Source organism: Cebus imitator, unplaced genomic scaffold (assembly GCF_001604975.1).
Source record: "Cebus imitator isolate Cc_AM_T3 unplaced genomic scaffold, Cebus_imitator-1.0 Scaffold266, whole genome shotgun sequence".
NCBI lineage: Eukaryota > Metazoa > Chordata > Mammalia > Primates > Cebidae > Cebus > Cebus imitator.
In genome coordinates this window covers 2,484,815-2,496,990 of record NW_016107581.1, presented here as the reverse complement: position 1 = coordinate 2,496,990, position 12,176 = coordinate 2,484,815, and the positions used below count along the sequence as shown (strand labels likewise).

The 12,176-nt window shown below is 55.9% G+C and overlaps 1 protein-coding gene across 3 annotated transcripts in view; it reads right to left on the bottom strand.

The window, feature by feature from the left end:
• Positions 1 to 3,073: 3,073 nt before the first annotated feature.
• The window catches only part of SNRNP70 (small nuclear ribonucleoprotein U1 subunit 70), a 14,949-nt gene continuing 5,846 nt past the window's right edge, over positions 3,074 to 12,176 (bottom strand). Inside the window, exons 1-5 of one of the 3 annotated variants that reach the window (XM_037728483.1) lie at positions 10,678 to 10,696; positions 10,233 to 10,314; positions 6,977 to 7,078; positions 3,973 to 4,060; positions 3,074 to 3,891 (exon numbers count right to left, since the gene is read on the bottom strand). In XM_037728483.1, coding sequence (XP_037584411.1) covers positions 3,240 to 3,891; positions 3,973 to 4,060; positions 6,977 to 7,078; positions 10,233 to 10,308 — 918 coding nt within the window. In that variant the 5' untranslated portion in view covers positions 10,309 to 10,314; positions 10,678 to 10,696 and the 3' untranslated portion in view covers positions 3,074 to 3,239. Of the gene's footprint in view, positions 3,892 to 3,972; positions 4,061 to 6,976; positions 7,079 to 10,232; positions 10,315 to 10,677; positions 10,697 to 12,176 lie in introns of those variants that run through there. The other 2 variants (XM_017500530.1, XM_017500531.2) reach the window with 2 other exon arrangements.

Genomic DNA, 12,176 nt, shown 5'->3' with positions numbered 1-12,176 from the left:
GATGAAGTGTAGTCGTGTGATCATGGCTAACTGCAGCCTCGACCTCCCTGGGGTCAGGTAATCCTTCCACCTCAGCCACCTGAGTAGCTGGGACCATAGGCACACGCTACCACATCTGGCTAGTTTTTCTAATATTTATAGAGACCAGGCTTTTGCCATGTTGCCCAGGCTGGTCTCCCATCTCCTGGGCTCAAGTGATCTTCCCACCTTGGCGTCCCAAAGTATTGAGTTTACAGGCATGAACCACCATGCCTGGCCACCACTTACTTTTTAATTCCAATTATGTTTTCCAGTTCTAGAATTGCCATATTTTTGGTGTCAGATTCGAGATTTTTTTTTTTTTTTGAGACGAAGTTTCACTCAGTTGCTCAAGGTAGAGTGCAGTGGCACGATCTGGGCTCACTTCAGTCTCCACCTCCCAGTTCAAGTGACTCTCCTGCCTCAGCCTCCCAAGTAGCTGGGACTACAGGCACGCACCACCATGCCCAGCTAATGTTGTTGTATTTTTTAGTAGAGATGGGGTTTCACTGTGTTGGCCAGGCTGGTCTTAAACTCCTAAACTCGTGATCCACCCACCTCAACCTCCCAAAGTGCTGAGATTACAGGGGTAAGCCACTGTGCCCGTTTGTTTTTGAGATGGTGTCTTCGTCTGTCACCCAGGCTGGAGTGCAGTGGTGTGATCATAGCTCGCTGCAATCTCAAAGTCCTTGGCTTAAGGAATCCTGGAATCCTACCTCTGCCTCTCAGGTAGCTAGATTCCAGATATCTTAACATTCTCCACATCTTTTTCTTATTTTCTGAATATATCATAGCTCTGATAACTCCATCATCTGAATCACCCCTGGGTTTCTTTCTATTGTCTATTTTGTTTGCCTCTCGGTTTTCAGCAAATTAATTCCTTTCTAACAAACCTGGTAACTTTTGAGTAGATGCTGTGTAATGGGTATAAAAATAGTACATGTGGAGGCTCAGAATGCTTATCTTCTTTCAGAGTTTTCTTCTGACTGGCAGATTGCCTGATTTCTGACAAAGTCTGGTTTTAGGCTTTCTTAGCCTGCCTATTTGTATTTTTTTCCGTTGCCCAGGCTGGAGTGCAGTGGCGCGATCTCTGCTCACTGCAACCTCCACCTCTCAGGTTCAACCGATTCTCCTGCCTCAGCCTCCCAAGTAGCTAGGATTACAGTCCTGTGCCACCATATTCAGCCTTTTTTTTTTTTTTTTTTTTTTTTTTTTTGGCGACAAGAGTCTTTGTTCTGTTACCCAGGCTGGAGTGAGGTAGCACAATCTCCACTCACCACAGCCTCCCCCTCCTAGGTTCAAGCGATTCTCGTGCTTTAGCCTCCCGAGTACCTGGGATTACTGGCGCTCCCTACCACGCCCAGCTAATTTTTGTATTTTTTAGTAGAGATGGGGTTTTGCTGTGTTGGCCAGGCTGGTCCCGAACTCCTGACCTCAGGTGATCTGCCCATCTCAGTCTCCCAAAGTGCTGGGACTACAGGTGTGTAGCCTCTGGCTAATTTTTGTATTTTTGGTAGAGATGGGGTTTCACCATGTTGGCCAGGCTGGTCTCTAACTCCTGGCCTCAAGTGATCCGACCGCCTCTGCCTCCCAAAGTGCTGGGATGACAGGCATGAGCCAGCATGCCTGGCCTCTTAGCCTGATTCCCTGTTGTGGCCTTACTCTGATATTCAGGCACCCCGGGCATCTCAAGCAGGGTCATTCCACCATGGTGGGCCCAGAACAGCATGGCTGCTGCAATCTCCCGGCAGTCAGTTCCTTGGCCTCCCAGTTACTGCATTCTGATGAGTTTCTTGGGGGTCTTGCAATGACAGTCAGCAGCTTGAGTTGGTGAATGCGTCTGGGGAGGTGCGAGGAGATTTGGGAGCTCAGTGCCCTCCTCTCCCGTTTTGTCAGTCCCAGCTGCCTGGCTGAACCTCTGTGAACTTGGCCCAGTGGACGTCAGTCCTGCCTGGTCGTCTCTTCCCCATGCTAAATGGCAAAACGTCCTCAAGGAAAAGGCAAGGGTAAGCGTGAAACACACCTGTGTGCCTACGGACCATGCCCCCTTCAAGCCTCATCAAAGCGGCTGCCCTACAGCACCTTTCCTGAGTTTCTGTCTACTGCCCAGCCTTTATGTAACCATGTTAGTCCACAATGGGCTTTTTGTAGCCAGTACTAGAAGTCCGTAGTTGCAGTATCTGGGATCTCTATGAAATATGCTAATTAGAGATATCAAGTTCTTTTATTCCTAAGTCATTTCTTCCAAGATCAGTTTTTCTGTTTATCTTATGGTCTCTGTTTTTCCTCAAATGTCTGAGTATCCTTAGTTGGTTAAACTGAAGCCATTAAAAAGCAGATTGCAATTCTGCGTGCCAGTCACAGACCCTCTTATCAGGCTGAGACACTTCTGAAAGACACCAACACGTCTGAACTTGGCTTTGCTTTGGCACCCCCGGCCCAGCTCCCAGGCATCCTGAGTGCCAACAGGGAGGCCAGCTGTACAGAGCTCTGCCTCTGGCCTCCCACCCTCGCTCTCCTGCAGCTGCAGCCCTGACCCTCTAGGGTTCTGCAGGGTGGACTGGCTTCTCAGCACTCACCAGACTCAAGTGTCCTCACCACCCTGTCTTTAATCTTTTGTCCAGGCATCTGCTTGAAATCTCAACTGCTGGTGGAACCTCTTCTGTTTCTGTTCGTTATTCCTGTCACTACGAAGTATGTGAGGCCCCGCCCACCCTTCCTGCTCCACCCCATCTCACCCGCAAGGTGTGTTCACATTCAAAACTGCTGCTTCCCCTGAGTAAACGAGTCCCCTCCTAAATCCCAGCCCCCACCAAGGCAGGGGTATGGTCAGCTCTGAGGAATGTGTGGAAGAGGTGGAAAAAAAAAAAGAGGGTGAAAAACACAAGGGCGACAAGGAGCCCTAGAGAGGCCTCCTCACCCCACTTTCAACAGCTCTGGCTACCGGGCACAGCCAGCCTCAAGCTGTAACTACGCCCGGGAAACCAAACTAAATAGGGCTATCGAGTCAGGGACAACCTTGCGGGGAAGACGGAGCAGCGAAGGAACCAAGGTGCCCAGTAGCAACAGGAAATTAATTTTATTTTTAAATCCAAGGGGCCAGAACAAATGAGACACCTACCCTTGGAGGACAAACTGAGGTGGCCAAGGTTGGGGGAGGGGATGACAGCAAGGGGGTGGGGCAGGAACGCGTCCAATCACAGCAGGTGGAGAGGACCGCTTCACTCCGGCGCAGCCTCCATCAAATACCCATTCTCCGGAGCCAGGTAGCTGTCGCCGCCCTCGGACTCCATGTACATGTCTCGGCTGTCGTTGCCCAGACCTTCCAACCCGTTGTCCTGGCCGCCGCCGCCCCCACCTCGGGCCTCATCCCTGCCCCGCTCACTGCCCCGCTCCCCCCGCTTGTGCTCGCGGTCACGGTCGCGGTCACGATCCCGGTCCCGGCGCCGCTCACGCTCACTCCGGTGGCTCCGCCGTCTCTCCCGGTCACGATCCCGGCCCTTTTCCTCTGGACCATCAGGGCCGTCAGGCCCGAGCTCCCCTGGAGGCCCGTCATCAGGTGGCGCATCACCCGCCTCGGAGGGCTCCGCCATGTCGCCGCCGCCTCCACGCAGCTCCTCCTTGCGCTCCCGCTCCCGCCGGGCCCGCTCCCGGCTCCGACTGCTTCGCCGTTTCCGGTCCCGGTCCTTGTCCTTGCTCCGCTCCCTGGAGCGCCTCCGCTCCTCCTTGTCTCGACTCCGTGAGCGCCTCCTCCGGTCCCGAGAGCGGGAGCGTCGCCGTTCTCGCTCCTTGTCTCGCTCCCGGCTCCGCTCTCTGCGCTCCCGCTCGCGGTCCCGGTCCCGGTCCCTGTGCGGAAGCGGGGAGGGGCCGGGCCTGGATGAGGTGGGCAGACCTGTATGACCGGGCTCCCCCGTGACCGCCCCCCGCCCCAGGACACCGGTCGCCCAATCTTACCTCTCATCGTAGCGGGAGGTGTCATCGCGGCCTGAATGCCGGATGTTCACATCAGCCCCTCCTCTTCTGGTGCCACCGAGGCCTCCTCCTGGGGCAGGGCAGACGGACAGAGGGTGAGTCTAGGCAGGGGCAGGGCCCAGAGGAGCGGAAATAGGCAGCTCTGAGAGCAAAGGGCAGGAAGGCAGCCCTGGCTTAGTGTTCCCAGGGCCGGGTCCCTCCCGTGCAGTTCATCTCAGGCACTCCCATCACAAGACAGCCACGTCTGCCGACACTGAGTAACCCACACAGAGCGTTCGCTGGGAAACAGCTGTCACTGGAACCCACCTCTGACCCCAAAGTGCACTTCACAGGCTTCTCAAAACGCTCCCAATCCTCCTTACCCTCACACAAAACCCAGGCCAATCATCTCTCCACCAGAAAATGTGCTCTGCTTGAAAGCCTTTGGTGGCATCCCCCAGCCTGAGGTCCAAATTCCGTCAACTGGTGGTAGAGGCAGCAAGAGCAGGCCCTGCCGGGGCCGCTGGCTCTGCGTGTCCCAGGCCTTTCCCAGTGTCCGCGCTCACCTGCTTCCTACCACAGTGTCTGCGCATTCTCCTCGCCCTGGACCGGCCTCCCCTTCCTTCTCTGGTGAACTCCCGCTCACCCTTAAGGCTAACCCAAGCATCCCTTCCTCGGGAAGCCGTTCCTGGCCATTCTACATACTCACAGTTGCAGAAAAACACTTCCTTTCCCCGGAGTTTCAGGTTTGCTACCTGTCTGAGTCCACCCCTACCTGCCTCTCAGACTGCAAGGCGCCGCCGGACCGCGCACGCGCTTGGCTCTTGCTCACGGTACCAGCAGGTGGCGCTGCAGCTGGTGTAGAAAGGTGGATGCGTATGTGTCAAGTGAATAAATGAACAGCCCCAAGGCACAGACGATAACCTCACTGTTCTGATGGGGAAAGGATCTCTGATCAAGTCACTGGCCCACAGCAAGGAAGGTGAAGAACTGGGCTGTCACTGCCGTCTGCTGCAGAACCTGCCTTCTCAAGCGCTCCTCCATCCCACACTGCCTGGAAAAGCTTCCGAGAGGCAGAGCTGAGTTGTGTACAGCAAAGAGGCTGTGGGGACACCAGGAAGACATTCATATAGGAAGCAGGCAGTGGGCCAGGCACCTGCCATGTCACAGGCACAGGGCAGCTAGACTAGCTTTTCCTCTTTCCAGGTCATGAACCAGCAGTGAGTCACATCATCAATCTGATGGGCTGCAACCAACAGCTTAAGAAACAAAACAGCACAATATACAATATACTTACTACACAGAAAAAACTGTTTCCTCAAGCTTTAGGTTGTAGTATTTCTGCGGGTGCACCAAGTCAAGATATTATTGGCTAACACCAACAAAAAATGTGAATGCCAACTGCACTACAAGATTCTGAGATTCTGGAGAGACTCTAAGATTCCAGAATTCTCCCACCATGACAGGAAACAACAGAGGTATAAGAACCCACTCCACCCCAGAGAGACCAGAGTAAGGTAAGAACATGCCTGGTAAGCTCAGAGGCTCAGCAGCCGAGTGTGGTCTCCCTACCACAGTCGAATCCAGAGCGAGGACACAGGGCTGGGAGGCAGGACAGGAGCCCCGGGTGGCTACTACTGCCTGTCTGCCCAGGGACCATCTTCTTCTCTGACAACTGTCACTCAGCTTTGCAGGATTCGGTCCTCAATAAGCATGCTTGAGGAACAGGACCCTGGGCCCAGGCCCAATACTGAGCCAGTCAGATGTGCCCACCCCGAAACAGAGACTCATCCAGGACTGAGTGTAAAGCTGGGGCCTGTGGCACGCTGCCCTGGGTCAGCGTGAGGAGGCACGGGACAGACCCAGCTGCATGGAGGCTAACGAGGCAGAAGCAAGCTGTGGGCAACCCAGCTTTTTTTTTTTTTTTTTTTAACTTTGGGTTTAGTTTGCTATTCTTTTTTAAACACTTAAGGTATAGAGTTAGGATTTTTAATTTTTTTGAGACAGAGTTGCGCTCTGTCGCCCCAGCTGGAATGCAATCGCACAATCTTGGCTCCCTGCAACCTCTCATCATCTCACTGCAACCTCTGCCTCCTGAGTTCAAGCAATTCTCTACCTCAGTCTCCCAAGTAGCTGGGATTACAGGCACCCACCATCATGCCTGGCTAGTTGTATTTTTAGTAAAGGGGTTTCACCATCTTGGCCACACTGGTCTTGAACTCCTGACATCAAGATCCACCCATCTTAGCCTCCCAGAGCGCTGGGATTACAGGTGTGAGCCACTGCGCCCAGCCTGGCCACCCCAGCTCTTAACAGCTTCAGCTACCAGGTCCTCTTAGGTCCACAGCCATCCCATACCTCTCAGCTCCAAAGGACGCCCATGATTCTGTACCAACAGGGCCCTTTACGTTTCAGGAAGCTCAAGTGTATTTCTAACACTTGCGGCCAAACTGACCTTGCCTGAGACAACGAATGACAGTGAAGGAGCCTGAATGCAGAAGGCTCAGAGGGCAGAGGCTGCCTCTGTGTAGCTCTTGACTAGAAGCATGGCACATGACTGGCGATCAAATACGTACTTGCTGAATCAGTAAATGAGCGAACAAGAGCAAGAGCAAGCAGCAGAAGCAGATGAGCAGGTGACATTTACAACCCCAGCATGTGTCACTGCCAAGCTAGGTACCTAGTACACTGAACTGAGTGAACTCGGGGTTATTTCCACTAGGAGGAGAACAATGAGACAGAAGAGGGACCCCCCCCCACCCCGCCAACTAGCAAGTGCGAACAGCAGCATGTAGGCTGAGGCCTCTCCAGGCTGGTGCCCCTGCTCCTCACAATAACCTACAACGAGGAGGCAGGCGGCTATAGGAAATGTGATGGCCATGAAAGCTGGAGATGAGGAGACAGGAGCGGTGAGCCGGCAGGAGACAGAGAAACAGGAGGCAGCGGAGGAGAACAAGGCCACTAGGCCGAGGACCCCGAGAGCCCGGCGTGGGCAGGATGTGCTCACCTAGCCGCCGGGGCCTCCAGCCCTTCACGGTCCGGCCCCTCTCCACATCCACAAGGACCCTCCTGCCATCAATCTTCTTGCCGTCTGCGTGTTTGTAAGCGGCTGTAACAGATGTGGGGAGAGGGAGGGGAGAAGAGTCCCCAGAGGGTCCTCTAGTCAGGACAGGCCCAGGTCTACAGCATCCCCACCCCGTGTCCCCATCATCACGCACTCGCACACGCCCACCAGACAGCCAGGCAACTGACAGCCAGACCAACCCTCTCCCAAACCGGCGAGGGGCCTGCTCCATCTCAGTGTCTGCTTCCTCTCAGCACCCCAACCAGTTGTGGCTGGGGGAGACGTCCACCCTCACCCGCCACCCTCTGGGCTCCCAGGTCCTTCCTATCCCACACGATGGAGCAGCCCCCTCCCGCCAGGGCGGCCAAAATTGCTGCAAAGAAACTGAAGGTTAACTCCACGCTGGACTCTGCTGTGGGGGAGGGGGCTCCTCCACAACCCCAAGCATGCACCCTGAGACACCATGCCAGGGCAGGAGGCCCAGCTGGGACGCTCCGCACCCCAGACCACACCGGTTTTGTTTTTGTTGGAGGGGGGTGAGTGGGGGGAACAGACATGAGAACAGAAAATGAACCAGAATGGGGTGGGAGAAATCTTCAGGAAATGGCAGGGAGCAGAGAGGCGGGTTATACACTCCCAGGGGGCCTGGAGGGGCCCCTGCAGCCAGGGAGAGGGGCAGTGGAGGAAGCATGGGGAGCCGTGCGGTGCTACCGAGAATCCCTGCCTTACCTGAGACGACTGACCCTGCCTCCCCCCAGCCCCGCCCCATCTCACTCTCCACAACCCTGGCTCAACAGGTGCTGGGAGCAAACCCCAGCCTGAGCCTGCCATGAAAGGGGAGTCGGGAGTCATAGAGGGGAGATGGGGGAGGGACTCACTGCTGTTCTCGGGCAGGGCTCAGCAGAGGGCAAACCTGAGGCACTGGCCTGTGATCACACGGGGATGTCGGGAAGGCCAAAAAGTCCCTGTTCCCCCACCCAGCCCTGGCCTAGGGGGGGCTGTCCTCAACCAACCATAATACCCTGCCCCACCCCAGCCCGCTCCCCCCCAAATAACAACCAGAGGAAGAGAAAAAGGTGCCATTTACCGATGCCGGCCTTGCGGGTGTCCAAACCGAGCGGGATGGGGGGGGCTCGGCAACTCCTGGGGGCCTGGCGAGGAGGCGGGCTTCCCGGGGGGGGGACACGGGACCGCTTACCTGGAGCCCCCAAGCTTACCTGAGCACGCGCACAGACCCCACACCCACCACCATGGGGTCAGCTAAAGCTACAGGGAGGGGAAGTGGGGATTCTAGGGAGCCAGGAGAGGAAGAGGAACCACATCTCCTGTACCACCTGGAGACAGGCAGAGGAAGTGGTGGACCCCAAAGAAATCTCAAGGAGGCCTTACAGTGGGGAGACGAGGATTGCCACCCAAGCTGGGAGCTGGAAAGCCCTAGACTATAGCGTGTCAATTTCCAAAGAAGGCAGGGAGGCCTCAAACACCTGTCCGCCCTTAGCAATCCCCAAGTCACACTGAACTAGGCACACAGCCCGCCACCCAGAGGACCAGGAGTGGCTTCTCCACCTCCAACTCCATGCTCCCTCCCACCAGCTGCCTCTGCAGAGGCTGGCACGCAGGGGTCCAGGAGATGGTGCTGCCAGTGCTCTGAGGAGGGGCCGCTTGGCCCCTGAACCCACAGGAGGGGAGTGGGGAAAGGCATTTAAGGACCAGGATCAAAGTCAAGCGAAGGAACCCCGCTTGGGTTCAGAGTCCCAAATCCCAAGAGGCCCAACCCGGGAAGAACAGCAAAGAAAACATGTGATTGTGTTCATCTAGGCCTCTCTCTCTTTCCCTCTCTCTGAAGTCTCCAGACAGTGGAAGGTTCTTTAGTTAAAACCTACGACACCTTCAGCTGCTGGCAACTTACCCCTTGGTCCCTCCCACACCCCAAGCCCCAATTCCATGCACTTTGGGGAGCTCGTGACCACCTCTGGAGAGCGGCTGGACACCACAGCCAGCCCCCTTGGGAGGCTTCAACCACAGTAAGGAAGACAGGAAGGGGGCAGAGCACCCCAAAACTAGCAGCCAAAAAGATTCTCCAGGGCCAGCACAGTGGCAGCCCCACAGAAAGCACGGGGGCAGGGAGGGAAGGCGGAAGGGTTCCAGTGGAGCCCTGGCCTGGTGCCCTGCCCTCGGTTTTCCCGCCACCTCACCGCTGACATCGCAAAGCCGGGTCATTAGAGGCCGGGTGGAGCCCGAGCGGAGAGGCTGCTGCCTTTCCCACCGGGTTCATCCTTCCCCTCCTTCGATCAGCAAGATTCTCAGAAAGCATACGGATCGGGGCAGGAGGGACAAAGGGCACCCAAACAAGGAAAGGGCTGTGGGTGCGGGGAGGCTGCGGGGGCGACTGGGGCGGGAGGAGGGGTGCCTCGCTGCTCCTGAGCTGCCTGGCTAAGCTGGGCTGGTGTGCGGTGCTGAGTGATCTTACCCATGATACAAACCCTTATACCAACCATACACTGAGGTGTTGTAAGGGGAGCGTAAGCATCAGCTGCAAGCCAGCTGCGTGGTGGCTGCAGTGACAATAAGAACAGTCAATTAATACGGCGGCCCCTGGACACGCCGCAGCCCTGCCCACCCTCCCCCACCCATCCCTGCCCCTGTGGACGCCGTGGCAGCCTCAAAGGGGGCTTTGGAACTGCAGGGGCAGGCGCTCAACATGCCTATCACCCCACTGCCCGCTGAGGAACAGGGTTGGGGGCCAGAGCTGGGGAGGCGGAGGGTTGGGTGGCCCAGCCCCAGTTCTACTGGGGGGGAAGAGAGGGCAAGTTCAAAGGCCAGTCCTCACTGGCAACCTGGCCGCCCCCAACTCCAGTGGGGGGGGGACAATGGGGAGAGGCTCCCCCAAAATCCGACCCCTCCCCCCACCTCCGGCTGGCCCCGGCCCCCCACCCAGTTCCCTCTTTGCCCCTGAGGTTCAACGTGTGACACTTACCTCCCCAGGTTCACACACACACACGTTGTGGGGGATTTGGTTTTTGTTTTTTAAAAAACACGTATATAAAAAAAAAAAAGATATATCAGAAACAGAGGGAGGAGGAGAAGAGACATCGCTAATGTCAGGTGTGGCAGGGTGGGGAGGGGACAGACTGGGAAGGGCTGGGGCAGCAGAGAAGTGAGAGGGTCAGAGGGCAGCGCTGCGGCGGGTGGTACTCACAGTGCATGTCCCGCTCGTGTTCATACTCGATGAAGGCATAGCCGCGGGGCTTTCCCGACCGCTTACTGTACACCATGTGGATCTGTGGGCGCGGGGACAGGGCTGAGTCCCGCCACAGGGCAGCTCCGCCCCAACCACCCCACAACAGCCTGCACGACAGGCCCAGGGCCGGGCGAGGCCTCAGACCCTCTCTGTCCTTCAAGATCCCCAAGTGACTTATGATCTAATGGCAGGAGCAGAGGGCACAGAGGTGACTTCCTGGAGAAAATGACACTTAAGCTAAGACCTAAAGACCGAACAGGGATGAAGGGACAGTGAGGTGTCTGCCTCAGCCTCCCGGGTAGCTGGGATTACAGGTGTGCACCACCACACCTGGCTAATTTTTTATATTGTTAGTAGAGATGGGGTTTCACCATGTTGGCCAAGCTGGTCTCAAACTCCTGACCTCGTGATCTGCCCGCCTCGGCCTCCCAAAGTGCTGGGATTACAGGTGTGAGCCACTGCGCCCGGCCAGGGACAGGGGAGTTCTAAGAGAAAAAGAAAGGACGTGTGCACAGCCAGGGAGGCCTAAGAGAATGTGGCACACTAAGGATGGGTCCCATGTGAGGATGGCAGCAAGGGAGGGGAGGGGAGATGTGAGATGGAGGTCCACAAGGCCACACAGCTTGAGGAAGGGCCCTAGAAGGCCAGGCAGTCACACCTGGACCTGTCCTAACGTGCTAGGGACCCATGGGAGGCTGTGTGCAGAGGAGACAGGGTCAGCTCTGGATGGCAGAAAGACCCCCCTGGGACCACGTCAGGGAAAACAATAGGCAGGGCAGGGCTGTTGACACAGAGGAGGCCAGAATGATGCAGGGAAGGTTTCTGGGAGGTGACAGCATTTGAGCTGGTCCCTAAAGGATGGCTAGTTCTCCATTCATGTTACTACCAGTTGTCAACCAATCCAACTCACATCATGGATGAGCTCACCTGGTCCTAGGACTTGAACCTGGGACCCCACAGCCTCCAAAACCCAACTGAGATTCCTGACTCGAATGGGATCAAAGGGATGAGGGCAGGGCCAAGGTTGTCACTGGACTGTGCAGGGCGTAACGATACGTGTGCCGTGTTTATATACGTGTGTATATATACACACACACAGGCACGAGCCACCACACTTGGCTAACATTTTGTATTTTTAGTAGAGACAGGGTTTCACCATGTTGGCCAGGCTGGTCTCGAACTCCTGATCTCTGGTGATCTGCCTGTCTCAGCCTCCCGAAGTGCTGGGATTACGGGCATGAGCCACCACACCCAGCCTACTTTTTTTTTTTTTTCCTCCTTTTGTGGAGGATGGGGTCTCACTATATTGCCCAGGCATGTCTTCAATTCCTGGGCTTAAGCTATCCTCCTGCCTTTGCCTCTCGAAGAGCTGGGATTACAAGAGTGAGTCATTGTGCCCGGCCTGACGCATATAAACACACACACACACACACACACACACATATATTTTTTTTTTCTGAGATGGAGTCTCACTCTGTCACCTAGGCTGGAATGCAGTGTCGCAATCTTGGCTCACTGCAACCTCTGCTGCCCGGGTTCAAGTGATTCTCCTGCCTCAGCCTCCCAACTAGCTAGGACTATAGAGCATGCCACCAAGCCTGGCTAATTTTTTTATTTTTAGTAGAGACAGGGTTTTGCCATGTTAGCCAGGATGGCCTCGATCTCTTCGCCTAGTGATCCACCCGCCTCGGCCTCCCAGAGTGCTGGGATTACAGGCATGAGTCACCGCACCCGGCGGTGACATAAATATTGTTTAAAAATGTATCAGAAATAGAGGAAGGGCCGGGCGCGGTGGCTCAAGCCTGTAATCCCAGCACTTTGGGAGGCCAAGGCGGGTGGATCACAAGGTCAAGAGATCGAGACCATCCTGGTCAACATGGTGAAACCCTGTCTCTACTAAAA